General features: G+C 45.0%; 1 protein-coding gene across 4 annotated transcripts in view; it reads right to left on the bottom strand.

The window, feature by feature from the left end:
- Positions 1 to 26,252, bottom strand: part of cdon (cell adhesion associated, oncogene regulated) — a 188,202-nt gene that overhangs the window by 98,118 nt on the left and 63,832 nt on the right. For 2 of the 4 annotated variants that reach the window (XM_078531192.1, XM_078531201.1), the window contains exon 1: positions 7,242 to 7,516. The exons of 1 other annotated variant lie outside the window; for it this stretch is intronic. In XM_078531192.1, coding sequence (XP_078387318.1) covers positions 7,242 to 7,281 — 40 coding nt within the window. In that variant the 5' untranslated portion in view covers positions 7,282 to 7,516. Of the gene's footprint in view, positions 1 to 7,234; positions 7,517 to 26,252 lie in introns of those variants that run through there. One more of the 4 variants, XM_078531211.1, reaches the window with a different exon arrangement.

Raw genomic sequence — 26,252 nt, 5'->3', positions numbered from 1 at the left:
TAAATAAAGTATATGGGAGGGGCATAGAGTACAAATGCAAGGAAGTTATGGAGAACCTCAATAAAATGCAGGGTTTGGCTTCAGCTGGAGTATTGCGTCCAGGTCTGGGGACCCACACTTTAGGAAGGATGCAGAGACATTAGAGAGGGTGCAGAAGAGATTCACAAGAATGGTTCTAGGGATGAAGAACTTCATTACGTGGATAAATTTGAGAATCTGGGGCTGTTCTCCTTGGAGAAGAGAATGTTGAGAGGAGAATTGGTAGAGGTGTTCAAAATCATGAGGGGCCTGCACAGGGATAATAGATAGGGAGAAACTGTTGCCATTGGTGGAAGGATTGAGAACAAGACGGCACAGACTTAAGGTGATTGGCAAAAGAAGCAATGATGACATGAGGAAAAACTTGTTTTTATGCAGAGTGGTTAGGATCTGGAATGTGCTATCTGAGAATGTGGTGGAGGCAGATTCAATTGAGGTTTTCAAGAGAACTGGCTAATTATCTGAAGAGAAAAAAATTACAGGCGTACAGTGAAAAGACAGAGTAGGACTAGGTGGATGCTCTTACAGAGCAAAAGGGCTGAATGGCATCTCTCTACACTGTAACCATCTGTGATTCTATGAACTGGTGTAGCCAAAAACAGACTCACCAAATTGATAATTAAAAAGAAATTTTTAAAAAGTTGCTCCCACCATGATGCTCCTGTTAATAAGTTTCCATTGCACAGTGACTGAGAGGTATCTTCAATAAAACAATTTTCTCCATTTTAATTGTTTGTGGAGCTTAAAAAATTACCTTCAACTAATCCCTTCATGAAAAGAAAAGTTACATAAGGATTATAATTTTTGACTTCCTCTGAGAAAGCTGCGAATTCCAGAATGTTCCACGTGACTCCTTAAACTGGCACAGGAGTTCAGACCTAAAATCAGATCTACCTTCCAGGAAAATGTGTAATTTTAAAACTTCAAAACCCTAACTGTTTTTACAATGAGCTAAGTGCTACATGAGTGTTATCAGCTCACAATGTTCTCACATAACCAATGGCAAGTTAAAAGCTGGATTCTCCAAGGCCAGTTACCAGAAAAATGTTATTCATTTTCAGGATGAGGGTGTCGCTGGTAAGGCAGACCGTTACTATTCATCAGTGGTGATTGTTCAGTAAAAGTTTAATACAACTGAATATGTAGTTTGCAAGGTCAATTTGGAGGGCTGTTGAGAACCAACCAGAAAAGGGACTGGAATCGTATATAGAGGCCTGACTGTTTTTTTACCCCTGTGAAATATTAGTGAACCAGTTGCGCCTTTAAGACAACCCAACTTTGTGGCCAATTTTACTGATCACAGATTCTTATTTCCAGATGCTCTTTTAAGCTAAATTCAAATTCTCAAGCTACCATGGAATTTGAACTCTCATTCTCTGATTACTTGTCCAGTAACATAATCACCACACTACTAGACTCCAAAAATCTAGTACAAAGCAGGGTTTCCCTTCCACTAGTCATAGTAAACCCGGAAACCTTACTTTCATTTTGCTGTTTTGCGCAAAAGACACATCAGGAGCTGCGGAATTTAGCCCCTTTGAGGAACATTTCCTGTCCCAGCTACTGTTAGCCACCAACCAACCTCCCAACCTCATCTCTCCTAATACAAAAGCAAAATACTGCGAATGCTAGAAATCAGAAATATAAACAAAAAATGCTGGAAATACTCAGTTCAGACAGCATCTGTGGAGAAAAACAGAGTTAACATTTCAGGTCACCTGAAACCAATGGCAACAGTTTCTCCCTACCTCTGTTCTCCCAGTTTCTCCCTACCTCTCTTTTCCAAGGAGAACAGCCTGAAATGTTAACTCACTTTTTCTCCAAAGATGCTGCCTGACCTGAGTATTTCCATCTTTTGTTTTTATTTAATCTTTCCCCATCTTCCTTTTGCTTCCAATCTCCTCTTAGTTCAAATGACTTGAGATTCCCTTGCCAATGCGATTTTCATCGAATGCTGATCAACAGGATCTCAAAGCTAAAAACAAAAAACTGCGGATGCTGGAAATCCAAAACAAAAACAGAATTACCTGGAAAAACTCAGCAGGTCTGGCAGCATCGGCGGAGAAGAAAAGAGTTGACGTTTTGAGTCCTCATGACCCTTCAACAGAACAGTTCTGTTGAAGGGTCATGAGGACTCGAAACGTCAACTCTTTTCTTCTCCGCCGATGCTGCCAGACCTGCTGAGTTTTTCCAGGTAATGCTGTTTTTGTTTAGGATCTCAAAGCTGTTGAGATGTAGCAGTTTAATGTAATGCACAGCCACTAATGTGTGAATAGGCACAGATTATAGACAACTGGCCTGGCTGGTGGGAGGCAGCTGAGGGTGTGCAGCAATGTTCAAAACAAAAAGTGTATATACTTTTGATAAAATTGATTCATCTCCCAACCATTAAGTTTTAAATGTATTTGTTTCAAAAATTCTAGTAAACACTGCCTTTTCGCAACTTTCCTTCACTAGCTAGTTGTGCTGTTTCAGAGCTATACTAGCTTCAGGAGTAGCTGTGAATACCTGCCCTCTTCTGTCTAAACCAGTGATGGGCAACCTAGACTAGTGAGTGGGCCTCGAGTGGCCCTCCTTTATCTCAGTGGGCCGCAAGATTGAAGTCGGGCATGCGCACCGACCATGACCCCTTGAATAAGAATTTGCGGGGCATGCCGAATGAACTGTAACAGTGTTTTGATTGGACACAGAGGGAGTGCACGGCTCTCACAGTCAATGTTATGTGCAATCAGCAAGCACCTCATTTCACGTGTTCTTGCTTTGCGTGCGTATCACTTTAGTAATACCAGTAGGAAAAAATCAATGTGGGCAGAAACCAGCAGAATCTGGCAGTCCTGCACACAGGCATGGGTCAGGAAAAGATCTCGCAGGCTGCACTCAGAACCCTGATGGGCTGCAGGTTACCCACCACTGGTCTAAACACATTACCCTAATTATCACATTGTATGTGAGAAACTAACTTGAATAGGTTGGCACACCAGAGTAGAGGCTGTGGGATGGCCCTGCTATAGGTAACTAAAGGGCCCATACATCCACAGGTCCTGCAGCACCCAAAAGAACATCTTTTGTCCCGTTAGGGTCAAGAAGTACATCAAACCCTATCTGTGTTACCTATGTATTCATCTGGGATAAAAGAACACAAGAAATAGGAGGAGTAGTCCATACGGTTAATCGGGCCTGTTGCACCATTCAATACGATCATGGATGATCTTGGGCTTCAACGCCACTTTCCTACCACTTCCCATATCCTTTGATTCCGAGACACCAAAAATCTATCGCAGCCTTAAATGTATTTAACGATGGAGCATCCACAACCCTCCAGGGGAGAGAATTCCAAAGATTCACAACCCTTTGAGTGAAGTAATTTCTCATCTCAGTCCTAAATAATGGCCCCTTATCCTGAGGCTGTGCCCCGTGTTTTAGACTCCCTGATCAGTGGAAACAAACTCTCACCGTTTACCCTATCAAGCCCCTTCAAAATCTTGAATGTTTCAATGAGATCACCTCTCATTCTTCTAAATTCCAGATATAGGTCCAATTTACTCAGTCTCATCACAGGACAACCCCCTCATCCCAGGGACCAATCTAATGAGCCTTCACTGTACCGCCTCCAATGCAAGTACATCCTTTCTTAAATGTGGAGTCCAAAACTGCACACAGTACTCCAGATGTGGTCTCACGAAAACCTTGTACAATTTTAGCAAGACTTCTATATTCTTGTATTGCAATCCCCTTGTAATAAAGACCAAACAGTATAGATATTGTAACTGAGTAGGGCCTAACGACTGGAGAATCACATGGCACTCTTAAGCAGAGCAGTTCCTCTAATGGGCAAATCCCATCTCTTCGCCATATTATTTTCTAAGCAAGCTAATGTGACAAGCCAACCCATTTAACTGATTTTGCCTCCTTTGCATAGCTAATGCATTGGCACCAATGCACTTAACAGGAAATAGCATATCTAAATCTATTACATTTTAATGTTCTGTGATCTTAAATTGCTCCAACTAGTACTTCAGCCTAGTGTCATACAGTTCAAAATGCTCCTGCCAGTCACAGCCTACATTTGGGAGGACAAAAGTTGTAAGTGCACAACTGAGTGTTTCTTCCACAGTTTCTGTTGGTACACCAGGGGTGATTCTGCAGTTCTGTAATATGATTTCCCATTGGGGATACTGGATTTCAGAATTATGTATGAACATGCCAGATAACGGATTGTTGCACTTTGCTCAAATGCAAGTGACAACACTACTGTTGTTTTAATAAATACTTAAAAGTAACAAATATTTGACCATCTGATCTGCCAGCATAACCAGTCCAGGAATTGAACTTGCCAAAAACTGCTCCTAAGAAATAGCCTTCAATTCACCATGAGGCTCTGTGAACTTCCCAAATTCCCATTTTGTTATTCAACATCTCATGTACAGATAGGAAAAGACAAAAAATTGTGTGCCCTTGAAAGGAGGCAAAGGAACACTGCGCAGTATTAATCCTGTCAGTGGGAGGGACTGCTATCTGCCAGAGTCTCAAAGAATCAGTCTGGGAAGATTTTGATAAGACTTTAAGAGAAAAAATTGCCATCTTAAACAGAAATAACAAAGTCATCTGATTTCTTCCACCAATGTTTCAAAGCCAGAATAGCAACAATTTTAACAAAAAAAACAGGTATTTGGGGAAATACAAAACATGAAACAATTCTTCCAAACTCTAATCTGTCAAAATGATCAATTTTAGAGTAATTGTTGCAGAGTCCCACATCTGACCCAAAAATACCAGGAGCTGTTTTGCTCGGGGGAAGAAAGTCACTTAAAACCAAGTTTAAGCATCACGGTCAAGATCTGTGCAAAATGCTCATATATCGACCTTTGAGGCTGCAGGCAAGCTGCTGTGTGTGGCATTACCTGGGTGGGGGCATTTTGTAGGAGGAGATGTACTCTATCCTAAATACTGGGGTTCAAATAGATACAAATGCACAAAAAAGAGGGCGCTTATATCCCCCAAAGAAAACAATCAGTTTCAAAAACGAGAAAACTTGCATCTGCAGATTTTAGATAAATAACAGTCCCTTCTTGGATAACCTTTCCTGTCTGAGTAAAGCAGTTGTGATTTTATGCAGAAAATCTGAGTGATTATTATGTTAAGGTGAAATCAAAATTTACTGCAGAGCTGCAGCACATTCAAGACTTCTCTGCAAACACAAGTATAAAAACATTCGGTGCAGGGGATCCACTGACTCCACCACACAACCCAAACTTAAAAGACCGTGGAGCCAGTAATATTGCAGCGGATCAGCTTAAGCTGTAAACCCTAATAAGTCTTGTACAACATAGCATGCCAGAAATATAATCAACATTAGCTAGCAGATTAAAAACAAACTTTACAGCAGAGTTATCCAAGCTTGCGTCCTTGTAAACTAATAGGTACATAAATCCACCTTTCTCTTAATTTGCTGATACAGATCCTCATGGTTGGAAATCAGGACATATCCACCAAATGTGGCAAGTGTCAAAGGTAAGCTCTTTCCAAACCTCTAGGTCCACAATAAACCAGAAAATGACAAATATAAATGTAAGTAAAATTAAGTTACATGTATTTTGGGGGTTGGTTGACAGGACTTAGGGTCACAGGTAACAGGCTGGCGAGAGAGTGGATGCTCATGTTTTAGTGACATTTTAAGATGGAATAATTGTGGATGCTTCAAGACCATTTGCAAATATAAACACCCTGTAGTTCATCTCAGGGTGTCCAGTGCACCAGATTGGTTTGATTATAGTGTGGCATTCAATTAAACAGACCTTCCACATAATTCCCTGCATTAAACACTGGAATCCTGCATACAGAAAAACATTTCCCAGGATTAATGAAGACACCGACTAAACAGCTTTCCAAAAATAATCCTAACATTCTCTATGCTCCAGTAAAGAGGTGCTGCAAGAACACTAGAATTGTAAAGAAAAACAATTGTTTAGTCCTCCCTCAATACAAACAGAGCAAAAGGAAAGTCACCCACAGCTTCTGGTCAGCTCAGGCTGCAGCAACAGGAACACTATTCCTGAAAGCTTTTTAATAGAGAGGCTGAAGATGGAGTGCTTTTATCAGACTGTAACCCAATCCCATGATGGCTCCTTCTAACCATCCCACAAATGCTCGGAGTTTGGGTTGCGCCTCCTGCTCTCACAGGCTGCCGACAAGGCTTGGCATGCCATGCAGCTAATTTCTGTCAACAGTACCCTTACATCCTGACCGGGTCTCCTAATCGATCTCTCAGTTCTCTGCCTTTGTCCATCTCTTTTTACATTCTCACACTGCCACTACCACCACAGCTCCCCCCACCCCCCCCCACAAACCACGTCTGTCATTCTGTCTTTTCTTTCTCTGCCAGTCTCAGTACCCATTTTCCCTGCCTGCCAGTTGGTCTCGATCTCCATCTCTGCCTTGTTCTATGCCCCCGCAACCCCCCCCCACCCCCACCACCCCCCACCTCTTTGTATTCTATATTTCTACCCCTCCTGCGACTCTTTCCTCCCTCCTTCCTTCCCCCAACATCCCATTTGCCTGCTTCCATGTCTGTCTCCCCCTCTACCTGGGTTGTCTGTCTCCCCCCCTTTTGTCTCCCATGCCCCCCCCCGACAGCCCATCTCTCTCTCCTCCTCTTTCTCCCATCTCTCTCTCTCCTTTCCCTATTTCTCAATCCCTTTGTCTCCCCCCCGGTTTTCTCCGCTTCTGTTCCTTTCTGACTCTGCCTCCCTCTCCTCCACCTCTATCCCTTTTCTGTCTCTCTCACTCACTCACTCTCTCTCTGTAAAACGCTCCAGTCTGAGTCAGGCAGCCCTCTCTGTGGTTTGAGCTCTGCAGTTTTGTACTCTTGCCAGTCTTCTCTCCTCTCCCTCTGGAGTTGGGAGCTGGCTTTGTTGTTAAGTCAGGCTGAGCCTCCCGAGCTCCTCCAAAGAAAAGCCCCGGACTCCGTGGAATCAGGAGCAGAGACCCCCCCAAAGGGAGGGGGGAAGAGCATCCACTACAAATCCCCGGACAGGGGAGCTGGGGGAATATAGGTCTCGATTTAGGGTTGAGCTCCTCCCAGAGTTGTGGCCTAGGAGCTGGATGTGAAGCCAGGCGAGGATCGGGCGAGAGGAGGAGGAGGAGGAGGCCGCCTTCCCCGCGCCCACCCCTCGCCGCCCGAGCCGTCCCCCTTTACCTCTCACCACAGCCGCTGCCCACACCGTCCGCCGCCGAACTCCACATCCCGGAGACACCGACTGCGGGCCGCCCGCTCCATGGAAATCACCAGAGTGGCTCGGCGGCTGCCGATCAGCCCTCTCTTCTCTCTCAGCTCTTTAACAAGGAGAGCGGCGTGTAGCCGGGGCCGCTCCCATCGAGCTGACTCTCACTCACTGACTGACTGACTGAGCGGCGGCGACGGCTGCTGCGCCGGGAGAAGCCACTCGTGCTCCCAGTCCGAGCGCCTCTGGCTGCGCGCGCCGCCCACCGCCCCGCGAGACCAACCCCTCTAGCCTGACTCCGCCCACCGCGGCGTTGACCGCGCCCCCCACCCCACCGGACCTTGGACCCCCCCCCTAACCCCGCCCACCGCCCAGTGAAACCAAACGCCTGCCTGGCTCCGCCCACAACCCTGACCCGTCCATCTCCTCCTGGCCGGCCCACCGCTCCGGCACCGCCCACAGCCCTTGGCCCCGCCCACTATTCCTTCCCCGCCCACCTATCCCCCAGGCCCTGTCCCTGAGGCCGACCCAATGGCCCTAACAGGATTGGCAAAGGACCTGGGACTGACTGGCTGACCGAGGGACCTGGGACTGACTGACTGTCTAAAGGGGCCCGAGACTGACCAAGGTGCCCAAGACTGACTGACTGAGTGGCCTGAGACTGACCATGGTGTCCAGAACTGACCGACTGAACAAAAGGGCCCATGTCTGACTGACTGCCCAAAGCGAGGGAGAGATGTAGAGAGGCGCAAGGAGGGTATTCCAGAGCTAGGGTCCTAGGCAACTAAAGGCACCTATAGTGGAGCAATTAAGATTGAGGATGCACAGAGACCAGAATTAGAGGAGTGCAAATGCCTTAGAAGGTTGTAGGGCTGGAGGTGAGGCCATGGAGGGATTTGAAAACAAGAATGAGGATTTTAAAATCAAGATGTTGCTTGACTGGGAGCCAGAACACCAGTGATAGGGGAACAGCATTTGCTGAGTTAAGATAGCAGATATTTCGTGACCTCAAGTTTACGGAGGTTAGGATGAGTGTGAATGGCCAGGACTGCATTGGAATAGTCCAGTCTACAGGTAACTAAGGCAAAGATGAGGGTTTCATAGAGTCATTGTCATAGAGTTATAGGGTCACAGAGGTCTACAGTACAAAAAAAGGCCCTTCGGCCCATCGAGTCTGCGCTAGTCAAACAAGTGCCTAACTATTCTAATACCATTTTCCAGCACTAGGCCCATAGCCTTGTATGCCATGGCATCGCAAGTGCACATCCAAATACTTCTTAAATGTTGAGGGTTTCTGCCTCTACCACCCTTTCAGGCAGTGATTCCAGATTCCCACCACCCTCTGGGTGAAAAAATTCTTCCTCACATCCCCTCTAAACCTCCTGCCCCTTACATTAAATCTATGGTTATTGATCCCTCCACCAAGGGGAAAAGTTCCTTCCTGTCTACCCTATCTATGTCCCTCATAATTTTATACACCTCAATCATGTCCCCCCTCAATCTCCTCTGCTCCAGGGAAAATAACTGCAGTCTATCCAATCTCTCCTCATAACTAAAACTCTCCAGCCCAGGCAACATCCTAGTGAATCTCCTCTGCACTCTCTCTAGTGCAATCACATCCTTCCTATGATGCAGATTCCAGAACTGCATGCCATACTCTAGCTGTGGCCTAACCAGAGTTTTATACAGTTCCAGCATAACCTCCCTGCTCTTATATTCTATGCCTTGGCTAATAAAGGCAAGTATCCCATATGCCTTCTTAACCACCTTATCTACCTTAAGGGACCGGTGGACTTGCACACCAAGGTCTCTCTGATCCTGGGTACTTCCCCAGGGTCCTACCATTCATCGTGTATTCCCATGCCTTGTTTGTCCTACCGAAGTGCATCACTTCACACTTATCTGGATTAAATTCCATTTGCCACTGATCAGCCCATCTGATCAGCCCGTCTGTATCCTCCTGTAATCTAAGGCTATCCTCCTCACTATTTAACACCCCTCCAACTTTCGTGTCATCCACGAACTTACTGATCAGCCCTCCTACATTCAACTCTAAATCGTTTATATATACAAACAGCAAGGGGCCCAACACCGATTCCTGTGGAACCCCACTGGACACAGGCATCCAGTCACAAAAACACCCCTCGACCATCACCCTCTGCTTACTGCCGCTCAGCTAATTCTAGATCTAAATTGCCTTGGATCGCATGGGCTCTTACCTTCGTTATCAGTCTCCCATGTGGGACATAATCAAAAGCCTTTCAGCAGCTGATGAGCTGGGATAGGGTTAAAAACCCATCTGGTTTACTAATGTCCTTTCGCGAAGGAAATCTGCAATCCTTAACTGGTCTGGCCCACATGTGACTCTAGTCCCACAGCAATGTGGTTGACTCTTAATTACTCCCTGAACAAGGGCAATTAGGGATGGGCAATGAATGCTGGCCTAGCCAGCGACGCTCACATCCCACAAAAGGATTTTAAAAAGTTCAGCAATGCTACTGAGGTGGATATGGGAGCAGTCTTAGTGATAAAAAGAATATGAGCTCAGAAGCCAATCTCAAGGGTCAAATGTGACACCAAGGTTGTGAACAGACTGGCTTAATCTCAGACTGTTGCCAGGGAGAGGGATGGAGTCAGTAGCCAAGCAACAGAGTTTGGAGTGGGGACTGAAAACAATGGCTTCAATCTTCCCAATATTTAGTTGCGAGAGATTTCTGCTCATCCAGTGCTGGAGTCAGATGAACAGCCTGATAATTTAGCAACAGTGGAGAAGTCGAGAGGGGTGGTGGTAAGATAGAGCTGGGTGTTGTCAGTGTACATGTGAAAACTAACGCCGTGCCTTCGAATTATGTCGCCAAGGGACGGCATGTAGTGACCCCTGGGGGACACCAGCTGTAACAGTGTGAGAGCAGAAAGGGAAGCTATTGCAAGTGATTCTCTGGCTACGATCAGATTGATAAGAATGGAACGACGTGAGAGCAGTCCCGCCCATGGGGACAACAGTGGAGGGGCATTGAAGGGGAATGGCATGGTCAACTGTGTCAAAAGCTGCAGACAGGTCGATAAGGACAAGGAGGGATAGTTTACTTTTTTCACAGTCACACAGGATGTCACTTGTGGTTTCATTAAGAGCCCTTTTGATGCTGGGTCGGGGTGGAAATCTGATTGAAGGGACCACGCTCCGAGTTACCGCTCATATCACGTTCTTTTGCTCTGTGTTGATTTTTGTCTGATTTTGGGAAGTGCCTTGGGACATTTTTCTGCATGAAAGGTGCTATATGAATAGTTTGTTGATGAGTGGATAACTCTACCTCAGCATTATACATGGACACAAGATCAAACAGACAAGAAACTGACTTATTGTGAGTAGTGTATTTATATATAAATTTATGTATAGATGTATACACAGTATAGTGTCCCTACCTCTGGGCAGAAGCTCTGGATTCAAGTCCCAGTTCAGGACATGATAGCCATGGAAGGTGTGTTCATAACATAGCCAAACAGGTTGATTATCAGCCTGTAAATCCTTCCAATATGCCTGATGGCAGATGTTAAGAGCAGGAGGGTTTCCTGGTCAACTGTACAGCAGAAGGTAATGGCAAACCACTGCAGTACTTTGCCAAGCATAATCATGGACCAATCTAATGGAATTCCATGGTCACCAATGTCCTCTTAGGGCATGGTACCTGAAGGAGGAATATATATATGCATCCATAAGCTCCTCATCCTGTATTTGTACATATCACAAATGAAGTAATTCAATTTAGACTCCAGTATTAAACCCAAATCGTGCCTAAGTGTGGATTGTGAGCTAGTTCTGAAGGCATTGTGAACCATTTTAACTCATAACAGCTCCACCCCTCCATCAAACAGACAGAATATTTCACAGAGGTAATGTCATCATCTGTGGTGTTAATGGCATGACCAGCAGTACTCATTAACCTTTATAAAAGCAAAAAACTGCGGATGCTGGAAATCCAAAACAAAAACAGAAACAGAAATACCTGGAAAAACTCAGCAGGTCTGGCAGCATCAGTTCTGTTGAAGGGTCATGAGGACTCGAAACGTCAACTGTGCTCTTCTCTGCCGATGCTGCCAGACCTGCTGAGTTTTTCCAGATACTTCTGTTTCTGTTTTTGTTCTCATTAACCTTTAAATTGCTGGAACTGCCAAGATGGTGAGGGGTCCATGACCTCACCCCTCCCTATCTCTAACCTCCAGCCTGTCATCACCCGGGATATCTGCGCTCCTCCAATACTGGTCTCCCACATGTCTTTGATTGTAACCACTCCACCACTGGTGGCCGCATCTTCAGCTGCCTAGGGGCTAAGCTATGGAATTCCCTTCTTAAACTTCTCCACTTCTCTATCTCTCACCCTCCTCCTTTAAGAGGCCCCTCAAAACCTACCTCTCATCCGCCTTAATACCTCCTGATTTGGCTCAGTGTCAACGTTTATTTGGCAATACCTCTGTGAAGCACATGGGGACATTTTACTAAGATCAAAGGTGTTATGTAAATGCAAATTGTTGTAAGAAAATTGAAGGAAGCTGTTCTTGCACAATGAAGTATCATTTTGAACTATTTTCGCTCTGGGATGACAAGATACTGAATGGCCCATTGGTCAACAGAAGGCCTGACTGACCATTCTACCTGCCTATGGTCATTCACTGTTAATTGGAGCGGGGGAGGGGAAAGGAACAAACCACAAAAGCCCAACATATGTTTTCTGGAGAACAATCCAAAGAGACACATTACAATAAGGAAACTGTCCCATTTGTAAAGTAATGAAGTGATCTACAGGCTGAAATTTACTAAACTGAAGTTGGACATCTGATGTATGTGCCAGTTTAATTCGGGCTGTTAGCTTTCCGGCTAAAGGCGACTTGCCTGATTTACATTGAAAAGAATTAGTCAGGCTCTGTCTTACTGGGATCAAAGCCTGAGGTCTGCACTCGATCATTCACCCCCCACCCCTGGAAACTCAACAAAAAAAAAGGGAGAAAGAGAAAAGCTAGTTCTGACTGCTGCTGACTCTGCTGTTGACTCTGAGGAAGAGATGCAGACATAAGGCTTGCTTGCAGGCTTCAGCTAGTGATGTCCTTACACACTTCTATCGTGTGGATTGAGGCAGCAGTGTCAGTGCCCCAACTCCTCATGTTGAAATCCACACCCTCATCCCCATGTAGAGTTGCTGCCCCACACAAAAAATAACCTACACGGAAGTCACTGTCCTGCAGTCTGAATGAAAGAAATGCTAAACTGGATTAACTGAGGGAGGCAGGTATGGCTGGTGAATTCTATCATTTTTATTCCCTCATAGTGGCTGCCTTGCCACAAGACTTGTGTCACTTAGAACTGACACAAGGGGGTTACAGGTTATGTAGGAGGGCGGGCTGTGTGACTAGGTGTTCTGCTCTTGCAGAGAGCTGGCATGGACACAGCAGGCCAAATGGCCTCTTCCTGTGCTGTAACCGTCCTATGATTTGACATATGTTACAGCCTATACTGAAGGTTTTGGTCTACAGTTATAAACTCCTGCAGGAGTTTACCCACCATCTCCAGTGCCTGTAATCCTCTGACAACAAATATCTAATCTTAGGATAAAGAGCAAAAGATGACATACACCATTAACTGTTAAGAGCACCCAGTGCTTTAAAGACAACTGCTGAATCTTACTGTCTGAGAGTTTTGCCACCATCTTTGGTGAAAGAATGTAACCTGTCTCCCTGAGTCTCACTATCTGAGAGAAAACAGAGCTTTCCATATATCCGTAGGTTTGTAATCAATCTTCCTCTCGTGCTCAGAATATCCAGCTAGTGCCAAGATTTGGAGGAATAAGAAGAAAAACAACCTGAAAATACTTAATTAAAAACCAGCTCCACACATCCCAACTGACTTTCTTTTAATCTCCTTGTTTTTCCTGAAACTTTTGTGGCTCTGTATTTCTGTGATCCATCTCTATAAACCGTATGCAATATCCAAAAATGTTTCACACGTTGCAAGTGATTAAAATCTGTTAGCTCATTTCCTTAGACTGCAGAATTCTCTTCCCAGCGCCCACCACTGTCCCCCCCGCCCCCCCTTCCCCAAACTGATTGCATTTCTCCTTGAAGCAGTCAGACTGGGAGGAGGAGTGAAGAGTCACGGAGCCTGGGGGAGGATTCTGTTCCTCTCCCTAGTGAGCAGGGACTGTAGTACCCAGCATGGTGCTTTCTGTCCGCCGAAGAGGGAGGGCAATCCTGCTGACAGAGCCAACTAAAGACCCAGCTGGGGCCTTGGAAACACTCCACAATGCCATTTACTATGCTTTTGAATTAGATACTAGGCCTCAGTAATGACTACCTACAGGCCCTGCTGCTAAACCAATGACCAATGATTACGGGGTCTTAAAGCGACCGCTGCACATTCCTGGGGATGCTTTTCCTTTAAGCTTTTGCTGTCTGAATGGGCTTAACTAAAAGCTCAGCAGACAGCCAATTAAAACAGTCTCACACCCAATGAAACCACCTTCCATTTTCATCAAACTAAGCAAAAAAAAACATTTAATCCAAAACTGACATGGCTTCAGGCAAGGCTTTCCTGCATTCTTAAAACTTTTCTTTAATTTATTGAAAAAATGTTTTATCAAACCAACAAAGGATGTTGATGTAAAAGTTTGTTCAGATTTGCTTGTACAACCTGTTTAATTCCACTATATGGAGCTGCAGGAAAATAATTGTTCTATTTTCAAATCTGTATTTTGCACAGGCCTTATTGACACACACCTAACTCACCTCCTTCACTCATTGGTTAGGTTTCAGAGGGTAATGTTAGGGAAAGGGAAAGTTTGCTGAAAGCACTTTATAAGCAGATGACCCATGCCTATCTCTTTGCTTTCTCCTGTTTTGTTTATTCAAGAATTGCCTGAAAATATACACATAGTGTAAAGCGAATCGGCAGCCCGTTTATCATCATTCAACATTATTATTTTTAGTAAAACCAGCTGGGAGAGCTATCAACAGGGCTGCAAATTGAAACGTTAACTGTATTCCTCTCCGCAGATGCTGTCAGACCTGTGAGTTTTTCCAGGTATTTTTGTTTTTGTTTTGGATTTCCAGCATCCACAGTTTTTTGCTTTTATTTTAGCAAATTAATATTGCCCGTTTTACACAATTGCACAAAGTCAAGATTTACCCCACGGTGTTCCGCAAGCAAAACACTGAATGGTGGCTGGGAAGGAAAGAGGTGCAGGAAAGTGAGTGGACAGTGTCGAACGGGGAGGATGGTTGGGTAATTGGTGCAAAGTGGCAGGGCAATAAGTGGACACTAGGCAGTGAGTGACAGAAAGGGAGTGGACACTGGGCAGTGAGTGACAGAGAGGGAGTGGACACTGGGCAGTGAGTGACAGAGAGGGAGTGGACACTGGGCAGTGAGTGACGGAGAGGGAGTGGACATGGGCAGTGAGTGATGGAGAGGGAGTGGACACGGGCAGTGAGTGACAAAGAGTGGACACAGGGCAGTGAGTGACAGACAGGGAGTGGGGACAAGGCAGTGAGTGACAGAGAGGAAGTGGACATAGGGTATTGAGCGACAGAGAGTGGACATGAGGCAGTGAGTAGAAACAGCCAGTGAGTGGCAACAGCTGCAGCATCAATGAACTCCCATTGATTCCTGGATCATGGTTCACTCTTCCATCAATCCCACCAGTTTCTCTTCACAGATTCTGCCTCACTTGCTGAGTATTTTCAGTATTTTCTTTTCTTATTTCAGATATTCAGCACCTACAGTATTTTGCTTTTGTATGATTGCTCTATCCTCTACCTTCTACACTGTTCCAATGACAGCCAATGTAAGTTTGAGGAACAACAGCTCATCTTCCAGACTCAACATCGTGTTCAACAGTTGCAGGTCACAACGACCACCCCCACTTTTTCAGACAGCAGATGTTGGTAATGCTTCTGCTGTTGCCATTTCCATTTCCTCTAGACTCAGCTTGTTTCTTTATCTGTCCCATTACCATTTCCTTTTGCCTTGCATCATCACCTTTTTACTATTTAATCACTTCGGCCTTCCACCCTAGCATAGACCTTCCCTTCTGTTCTTTCCTCCTCTTCCCCTCTTTCCCAGTCTCCTTACTTTCTTAAAAACTGTTACATCTCTTAGCTTTTTCCAGTTCTGAGGAACAATTTTGAAACTCTAACTCTGTTGCTCTCTCCACAGATACTGCCTAACCTGCCAACTATTTCCAGCATTTTCAGTTTATATTTTGGATTTTCGACATCTACAGTATTTTGCCTTTTAAATTATTTTTTATTCTCAAATGATGCTGCGTAAGATACTGGATATTTTATCAGTGTATTTCCACTCTCTGTTCTGTGATTGGCTTTTTAAAATAGGCTTATGGTGCACTGAGGAGATGTAAGTGATCTCAGTGCTCCCACTCTGGCTGTATGTCTGGAACTGTTAGCCTTACCATATTCCATGTTCCTGCCCTGACTACCTGATTTTTAATGACAGTGGTTTAAGGATATGCCTTGGTCAAGAAACTGGTAGAACTTCCCCTGCTCTGCTTTGAATAGTGTCGTGGGGTCTTCTCATCCATCTGAGAAGGCATACAAGGCCAGGGCTTAATCTCTTATTCGAAAGGTGGCACCTCTGATAGTGCAGCACTCCCTCAGTACTGCACTAGAGTATCACTCTGGATATGCCCTCATGCCTTTGAAATGGGATTTGAACCCATGGCTGAGCCAAATAGACCAAGATCGATTGGTGCTCCCTGCTGAGTTAGCTGGTTTCTCTGGATAGCAGTTGGCAGTGAGGTGACTGCCCTCGCTGCCCTGGGTTCAGAAGGAGGGCAGATCAGCCAGGACTCCCACTCCTGGTCACAGTGTACAGACCTTGCTGAGCTGTGCAGGATTAGTGATGTCTAGTGAGGAGAGAATTGGGCTCATCTGCAATGTTCTTCATGGTGGTACAGCTCACGCTTAGCAGAATTGCTGGCATCCGAGGGCAAAGATGGCATCATCAAGCAACAACAACAACAATGTACCAGAGCAACTCGTAGAGGAGTGAGAAGACAATTAGCAATGATGAAAGAGCTGGGAGGGCTGTACAGTCAGAGAAGTAGATTATTTAGGAGTCTCTTAATAATGGAGAGTCAAGTACTAGGGTGATGTGATTTGAGCTCCAGAAAGTAGAGCAGAGATGGTTGCATTCTGTCCTACTGGAGGATAGTCAGGGGGAGGGGGCTGTACAGTGGCCTGAGACACAGGATTGAGTGGAATGGGGTGTAGGACTGATGGTTGCCAGGACCAGGTAAGGTAAGGCCACTGGGGGATTGTAAACCTGGGCGAGGATGTTGAGTTCTGTGTGTTGGGGAGACAGTGGAGGTGGGTTGGTATTATGGACAAGGGAGACTCAGTGAAGGACAGGATGTGTGCAATGGGACTTTTGGATGAATTTATGTTGCTTAAGCTTTGAGGCTGGTGAGGAAGGTGTTGGAGACATCAAGCCTTGAAGTAAGAATGACATGACTGATGGTTTGAATGGCGAGAGGTAGTGGGATAGGGGAGAGAAGGGGAATAACTGTGAAAGATTTGAATTGCAGCAAATAAAACATTTTATGATCTGAAAGGAATTGCAACATGGCAGCTATGGTTTCAGGTGTGGCTCAGTGGGTAGTTGTCTCACTTCACAGTCAGGCTGTGTCAAGTCTTAATGCAGACACTTGAGCATTAAACCTAGGCAAATCTCTAGTGCAGTACTTATGGAATGTGAGACATTAAACTGAAGCACTAACTATCTTCCCAGGTGAACATAAAAGATTCCATGGCACTGGCTCAGAACTGGAGAGTTCTCCCTGGGCTCCTGGCCAGTTTACGAAAACAGGTTATCTGAACATTATCACATTGCTGTTTTCCTACATTACAACATTGACAGGAGCCCATTGATATCTCCCTGCTGTCTACAGCTTTCTTCCTCATTATTCAATACATAGTCATTTTTCATATCTTAATCATTAATTAATTAATTAAATCAATGATTTAAATTGAAATCATTGATAAAGAGCACAAAGTGCAAGGTACCTAATACTGAGCCCTGTGGAAACCAGCTGGAAACAGCCTTCCAATCACAAAAACACCCGTTGATGTTTTGCTTTTAAAAAAAATTTCTTTCATGGGATGTGGGTATCGCTGGCTAGGCCAGCATTGCCCATCCCTAATTGCCCTTGAGAGGGTGGTGGTGAGCTGCCTTCTTGAACCGCTGCAGTCCATGTGGTGTAGGTACACCCATAGTGCTGTTAGGAAGGGAGTTCCAGGATTTTGACCGAGCGACAGTGAAGGAACGGCGATATATTTCCAAGTCAGGATGGTGAGTGGCTTGGAGGGGAACCTGCAGGTGATGGTGTTCCCATGCATCTGCTGCCCTTGTCCTTCTTGGTGCTAGAGGTGGTGAGTTTGGAAGGTACTGTCACAGGAGCCTTGGTGAATTGTTGCAGTGCATCTTGTAGATGATACGCACTGCTGCCACTTTACATTGGCGGTGGAGGGAGTGAATGTTGAAAGTGATGGAAGGGGTGCCAATCAAGCGGGCTGCTTTGTCCTGGATGGTGCCAAGCTTCTTGAGCGTTGTTGGTGCTGCACTCATTCAGCCAACTGGGGGGTATTCCATCACACTCCTGACTTGTGCCCTGTAGTCGGTGGACAGGCTTTGGGGAATCAGGAGGCGAGTTACTCACCACACGATTCCCAGCCTCTGACTTGCTCTTGTAGGCACAGTATTTATATGGCTAGTCCAGTTCAGTTTATGGTCAATGGTTACCCCCAGGATGTTGATGGTGGGGGTCTCAGCAATGGTAATGCCATTGAATGTCAAGGGGAGTTGGTTGGATTCTCTCTTGTTGGAGATGGTGGTGGCCTGGCAATTGTGTGGCTTGAATGTTGCTTGTTACTTCCTTGTCACTGAACCAATTTTGGACCCAAAGTGCTACCTTCCCTTGGATCCAATGAACTTTAAATTTTCAGACCAGCTTACCATGTGGGGCCTTGTGAAAAGCTATGCTAAAGTCCACCTAGACTGCATCAACCACACAACCCTCATTGACCCTCCTTGTTACCTCCCCAAAAATCCAACCAAGTTAGCCAGGCACAACCCTCCCTTAGCAAATGTCCAAGGCACCATCGCAAGTTGGCACTTAGAGACACAGGATGAAATTCCTGAGTGCCTGTGCCACAGGCCTATTAGAGAAAGTGGGTGGAAATTGTTGGTCCTGCACTGTTCAAATTTTCTGATGAGGTGCTTGCTGTGTATGAAGTCCCATCGGTGCTGCAGGTAGGGTTGTCAACCCTCCAGATTGTCCTGGAGTCTTCCAGGAATTACAGATAAAGCTCCTAGATCCTGCTTCCAGCAACCCTGGAGAAAAGTAATTGGGGCATTAAAAAAAAATACTTTTTCACTTTCTTTGTACACATTTGTTTATTAATTGAATATTGAAAATGGGGAAAATCATAGCTGACTGACAGTCAGAAACCTCAGATTGGATAGAGTCCATTCCCCTTTCCAACTGATGTGGGAAGATGGTGCGTCACAAGGGTAGACATGTCAGCTGACCAATGGCGGGAGTCTAAGGCTGGGGCGGTTGTAGGGGGAAATCCTAGATTGAAACCTCCTGGAATGTGTCCAATGAGTGTCCATAATCCTGAGTGCAGCGTGCTGGTGAATTCGGCCCATCATTCAGCCACAGGAGGCGCCCAAGAAATGTTAGCCTCTCTCTTCAAAGGTAGCGTCTGACCATTTCGAAGTTGCACCATATGCCCAATCTAAAAATGGATAGTGGTGGGTAAAGGAAAAACTGTTCCGTGCTGGCATGAAACAGGAGGCGAAGTGGTTCAATGTACATTACCACAGTGGCTACACTTCAAAAGTACTTCATTGGCTGTAAAGTGCTTTGAGATGTCCAGTAGTCATGAAAGGTGCTATATAAATGCAAGTTGTTTTTTCTTTAATCGCATGCAGGCAGAACCTTTGCCATTTGCTTTTTGGTTATGGAAATGACAGAGCAGCCATGTTGAAACCAAACCAATCTGGGCCAGAGGCAAAACTTGGTGGCCACCCTCCAACCTTTACTCTATGACCTCCCTCCATAATGGCACTAGGGGCACGAATCATGTTCATTACAGCAGCCCAGCCTTCGGGTGTTAGCACCCGAACACACTGTGTCACCTCTTATGAAACCAGACCCAACCCTGGCCATGTAATGTAGAAATTCTCCAGCTCTTTAACAAACCTCTTGCAGTACCTCTGAATATTCAGTGTGTTGGTGAAACCCCTGCGAATAATAAATAGGGAGCACTCCAGCAATGTCTTCAGACTGAATTTAAGCAAACAAGGCCTGACTGAGGCCTAGCTATAAAACTAAGGGTTACTTTCCACTTTCAAACTAGCTCTGATACCTGGCTGAAAGAGAACAAGACAAACAAGGGGGTTCTTTATCAGGCACTGGCGACCTTGGTAAATAATTTAGCTTCAGAGGAATGAATTCTTGGACCCAGGCAGTTCCCAGTGTTCAGTAGTGCGGAGAGAGCTAGCTCCCTGTTCACACACTCCTGGGCGACATATCTCCCATAGGTCACCATGCCAATTGGACACACACTGCATTCACTGCATAATGAACATCAGAATATTGACTGCTGCAGCACTAGACGTGTCTGCGGGCATTGCCCTCCTGACAATAGAGGGGGCTGACTGACACTGTATTAGAGATGACACGAGATAAAATGGCCACAGAGCTATCGTGGAACAAGCGCACAAGAGAACAATGACAGGCGCGTTTGTGCAAGAGATTTGTATCATATTTCCGAGCTCTGCTTAAACTGAGCAGCAACTTCTAAGATCTCAGACGGTCTTGTACCTAACTGCACCCCCCCCCCTCCCCCCTTCACAGAAAGTAAACAGCTTAAAAACTGTTTCCATGGTAACAGGAAGTGCCAAGAATCCGCACAACATGGCACTCTGTTGTCATAGAAAGGGCTTTATGCATCGCTGTCCGGACAAGGGGGTGTTTACTCTGTGAATGATTAGGGAAACAGCTTGTTTTTTGAAAAAGGATTTTGCATTAATGTATTTTATAAGAACAAAGTGGAATAAACCAGAATCATCACTGAAGCACGCCTCACTAATCAGCGGCAGCTGATGGAGTGATACTTGTTATTCTGTACAGGCATACAGTGTTATCAGGATTAAAGGGGTGATATGTATATACACTGTGTTATGTATGGCACACACTGGTTCATGTTATCAAGAGTGAAGGGGCAGAGTTAATATACCTGATTAAGAATGATCTATTTCAAAGGTTTAATTGCAGCAATAGCCTGTCTTGATTGCACTGGATCCTGATCTTTGAATGGGTAGAGCTCCCCCAGAAGGAAAAACTGGTACTAGTCCGAACTGCAGTTCCATTTTAACCTATACAAGACCAGTTCGGACCAGTACCAGTCATTTCCCAAAGTTTTACTGGATTTTTTTTTTTGCTAGTGTCTGGGTTGTCACTGCTAACCTGCTGGGTGGCATTGTTTTCCTCTGGATTGGCATCTTTTAGCCTCTTGGTGCCACTATTAACTTGCAGGGTGGCAGTGATATGCTCTGAGATGATGCTGTTAGCCTCTGGATAGCAGCCAGCATTATTTAGACACTTTATGAGCTCATACCTGATGGGTTTGAGCCACCTGTGGAGGTTGATGTTCACTCTGTCAATCTTCAAATGACCTGCTTTAACTTAAATGGGTTTCCTCCTGTCTGAACACTGTTCTCTGAGAAGCAGTTAAGAGCCAGCAGTGTGAAGCCAAGCCTTCTCTTTGAAGACACAGAAGCATTCTTACAGACTGACAGTTTCTGCATTTGCTTCAGGGGATTGAAGCCTGGAGTCCTGGGGCCCAGAGTTCCATCAAACTGAGACAAGCTGAGGCCAGCCCAGAGTGAAGGATTATTACCTCAGTCTCTTCACTGAACTCAAAACCAGATTCTTAATACTTGACTATTAGTTTCATCTGAAAAAAAATGCACATTTAGAGAGGCTCAGGGACTTGGGTTTCGATAGTTCTGGGATGTTGAAAGACTCTAGAGATTGCAGGAAAGTGACACCCACCACACACGCTCCAACTTATTCCACCCCCCTCCCCCAGGAGTATCAGGAGAGACAAAGTGAATTCAGGCTGGATACAGGGAGTGCAGGATAGACACTGAGCCCAGGACACAGTGGCCAGAGCTGTGACAATTCACAGCCACAAATCTTACAATGCAAAAAGCTAGCAACTGGGTCATTAACCTTATTCCGTAGCCTGCTATTGTTCACATAGGGAGTGGACTATTCAGCTGCTCAAGCCTGTAGCAACATTCAATTAGATCATGGCTGATCTGGAACTTAACTCATCTATCAGCTTGAGTTTCATAAGTCTTATTACCCACGGCTAACAAAAATCTATCAATCTCAGTTTTAACATTTTCAGTTGTGTCCCAGACTCAATAACTTTTTTTGGGGGGAAAGATTTCCAGATTTCCTCTATCCTTTGTATGAACAATAGCTTTCTGTCTTCATCCCTGAACAGCTTGGCTCTAATCTTGAGGTGATTGGCCCCTTGTTTTTGGACTCCTGAGTTTTTGATATTACACTTAAGTGTTGTAGTGGGCTCCCCCTAATGGACTGAATTATATAAATCACATAGTTCGTAAATTCAATCCCTGGTCTGTGCTGAGTTTGCTATGGTCGTTGCCATACACTACTGTTTGACTTCTGGCTTCAGAGGGGCGATAATAGTTAGGGTTATGAGTAGCTGATCTGGAGAGCTTCATATCTTTTAGAGGAAGGCGAGAGAAAGGTGCAGTGCTGTGGGGAAGAGCAGCGCAGTGGGATTAGCTTTGCATTGCTATAAAGTGACATTAGAGGCTGAATGGCTTCCTTCAGTAAAACACATTTATATAATTCCATGGTAGTTATAAGTTCAGGAAATTGCCTTGGATAAACCCCCGGTAGATTGGTGCTATTCATCCATGTAAGTGACCTGAGTGTTTTAGTGTGAGGAACATGCCCACACTGCCCAATGTCTAACTATGTGATAGTGCAGCCCAGAGTGTTACAAGAGCATCATCCTTTGATCTGAACTGGATGTCTGTGTCTATCAATGTATCCTCCAGAATCTCCAAAAGTGGGCTGAGGAAACACTAGATGAGAAAAGGCAGGACACAAACTGTTAATTGTTTTATGTCCCATAATGTGAATATACAGAGCACCAATGATCAAATTCATCACAACTTGGCTTTAAGTAATGAAACAAAATAAATGAACCCCCATGCTTCCCACTGCAATGGGTCATCTTGTTTGATTTAAGTAAAATAATGGGCTGGATCTTCCGAGTAGCGGCAATGATCGCCATTGTGCACGAAAATCCCCCCAACTGGACACTGCGCTGCACATTTCTCCCGTGATCTTCTGAGCCCGGATTTCACAGAAATGCGTAGCGCAGTGTTCAGGGGAACTCCGCTGGAGTGGAATAGAGTTGGGGGAAGACAGGACATGCCTCCTTTTTATGGTACCAGTTGTTGTATGGTGGGTTTAAATGTCCAGTTTGAATGTTATTGAATGGATAAGTGAATGGGCAAGTGGGTAAATGGGTAAGGTGGTAGGGTTAGGTGGGTGAGTTGGGTAAGCGGGTGAGGTGAGTAAGTGGGTAGGAGGTAAGTGGGTGAGGCAGGTGAGGTGGTTGGTGGGTAGGGAGGGAGGTGGTAAATGGGTGAGGTGGCTAAGTGGGCAGGGGTTAGGTGGGTATGGGTAGTCAGATTGAGAGGTAGCTGGGTGGTCAGTGGTGTAGTTGGGGGCTCTAGGGTTGATTGGGGGGCCAGTTGTGCACTTACCAAGATGTTAGACTGGGTTTTAATTTGACTAATGTTTCCTGGGTAACTCTTCATGTAAGTAAATTGGAACTGTCCCAAATCTCCAACTGTAACTTAGAATTGGAGACATTTGCGGAGGGTTCTGGGGAGCAGGGGAATTGCCCCTTGGAAGTTGAAACCTCTCTGGTAAATCCCACGTGGTTCCTTGTGCCAGGGTTTTCACAGGGTCTTCGGTCATATGCCTGGTCTCCGACGATCCGGAGACAGATGATTTGGCTCCTTGTCTAACTATCCTCAGTCTTTGCTGTGTCTGACAAACTTGCAGCTTTGTTTCAATTTGACTGATCCACTATGTCTGAATCTCGGTTTTTGATCCCCCTCTGTTCACATCTGGAAAGGGATCAGAAACTTCTCAACACAACGGGTGTGAGATGTTTGTCAATTCCTGATAAAGATTGAAAATTTGCTCATGATTAGGAAAAGCAATTGCAATTTTCACCTCAATCCCCTGCCCTAACCCCCAACCCCTGCATTTTGTTTTAAAGACTCAACATTTGACAGTAAATATTTTCAAAAACTAGGAGAGAAGGCTCATTAAAAAAAAATCACAAAAATGGCAATAACTATGACAACACAATAACTCCAAGTACACATATAGGGAAAGCTGGCGAGGAAGCAATTAGGTGAGAATGGGCTCTGCCGAATATGGGAACCGACTCAGTTATGACTTCTACTCTGCCTTCCCCCAGTATTGACCAGCCTATAAACACTCAGTCTATTTTCACGAATCAAACCACTTGCACATGGAATTAAGCGGCTTACGGAGAGGCACCAGGTAAATTCAGCAACATTAGGAGGGGAAGATGGGGGAAAGATGAGAAAAGAAGAATTTGTATCAAATGCCCACCTGCTGATTGAATTTGTTAGGGATTGGATGCTTCCTGGCGTCCTAGTAACCATGTGATCAGCCCTGCCTTGTCCACTCTGTGAAGTCAATACAGGGCTTGACAATCAAGCAATCCTTTAATAGCCCTGAGGAACACAACCAGTGGTAGAGAAAAAACCCTCTAGGATTAACAGCCATAGACACGTGTGCAAGCCATTCCCAATTGAAATAAAATTGAATTAAATTATTATGTAATGTGGGCATTCAGGAGTCAATAAATCATAGCCACTGATTAGTTAGCAGGTTCATTATGACTGGCCACCAAGCCTTTGAGTGTTATTGAAGGATCCCCATACTACTGCCCAATGAGGAAGTATTGACTGGTCAGTTTGGATGAAGGAGGTTCTGCACCGTCCCATTGTTGTGCAACAACATTGCTACACTGATTCATGTGGGGAGGAGGCTCATGGGCGTATTCCCAGGCATCCCTTCTGCTTAGCTGTACCAATCCAGAGCCAGGATTCCAGTTTTCTACCTCTCCATTGTGCTGGTGGCCTTAACCTATTTACAAGTACAGGCCAGGGGCTAGTTATAGAACCACCTGCCTCCAAAAGATTTGCAAATTGATCATCTCAACCCTCACACCCTGCAAAGTAAAACCACGAGGACTCTGTGAGTTGGAAGCTATGGAACATTACAAGTTCCTGTTTGACACTGTAGGTTTCTTTGAAATGTGGGACAGCTGTAGGACAAAATAGTCTGACTGTGCGGTATTATTTCAATTAAAATTGCAAGGTCTGAAGGTTTAGGCAGTGAGATGAGGATCTGGCATCTGGACAGCACCTCAAAAATGACAAGTGATTGGTATTGTATCACCAGGGACAGGTGCAGTGCCTAGAGTGGGAGCTTGGAATTGCTGCTTCCTGAATGAATGATGTTTGCCATCTCTGACTCAATTTCTCCCACCTTCTCCTGGCTGGTCTCCATTATTCAACTGAATAAATCTCAACTTGCTGAAAACTCTGCTGCTTGTATCCCATTGGACCATCATTCTTGTCCTCGCTGATTGACATTGCCTCTTTGTCTTCCGCTGCATTCAATTACAAACCCTTGTCTTCAAGTCTCTCCATAGCCTTACCCTCTGAAACCTCTTTCACACTTCCATCCCCCCATACACCCTTTGATTCTTAGCTTTTGTTATCACCCTCTAAGAGAGCTTAGAGTTTCTCACCTCTACCATCCAGAACTTTCTCTCTTAAAGGCTACCCCATTCCCACTTCACTCTTCACCTTTCAAAATGTTCTCCAAGCCCACCTCTTTGACCAGTCTTCAGATCTCCCCTCCACACTCTCTTACCCATTGCTCAGTGTCCATTTCTTTATTTCATTTACATTTATTTTGGTGTAACGCACAATAGATTACTTTCTATGTTAAAGGTGCTGTCTGAGTAAAGCTGCTGATGTCTGGGTTTTTGTTGTGGGAACGAGCTTATTTTAACCTTTGGTTTACACTCCACTCATGGTGGTATCGTCTCAGTGGGCACCAATGCCTGGGGCATTTCTACATTAAAACAAACAAAGATAGCATGCTGCAGCAGTAGGTCTTCAGTGTCAGTCAACTATTTACCTTCTCATTGAGGTCTACTGGAGACTCAGAGTGTTACAACTGAGGCCATTCAGCCTGTCTAATCTGACTGGTGATTTTTCCACATAGTCTACTCCTGCTCTCTTTTGCTTGCTCCCCATCCCCTTAAATATTTCTCCTTTTCAGCAGTCATGGAAATCCGCATTTGTAAAAAAAAATTGTGCATTCTACTTCAACATCTTCTCAGATGTTATTACAATGGAGAGTGGTACACAAAAAATTGAGTCATTTTCTGACTTCCTCATGTGCCCACAATTGTCCACTACCCTCTGCCAATGGGGGTTCCCTGCTATCTGTCTTCACCCCTCTTTGTAAATAGACAGAAGGCAAGGGAACATTTCAAAAGTGGAGCAAACGTTATTCTGATCGATTGTCTAATTTTTGTTTGCAATACACCTTAAATCCACATATCTACTGTTCTATATGTAAACATTCAAAAGCTTCAGTTAGACCCAAGCTTGCTTAAACACTCTTGGGTCTCTGTTATTCTATGCTTAAACCATTCTACTCATTGACTAGATCCCAGAATGTAAATGATTTTCAGGCATCCACCATTCTATTTGTGAATCATCCAAATCCCTTGGTTAGGTTCAACAAC

This window comes from Cetorhinus maximus, chromosome 2 (assembly GCF_964194155.1).
Source record: "Cetorhinus maximus chromosome 2, sCetMax3.hap1.1, whole genome shotgun sequence".
Lineage (NCBI taxonomy): Eukaryota > Metazoa > Chordata > Chondrichthyes > Lamniformes > Cetorhinidae > Cetorhinus > Cetorhinus maximus.
This window is presented reverse-complemented; position numbering and strand designations above follow the sequence as displayed.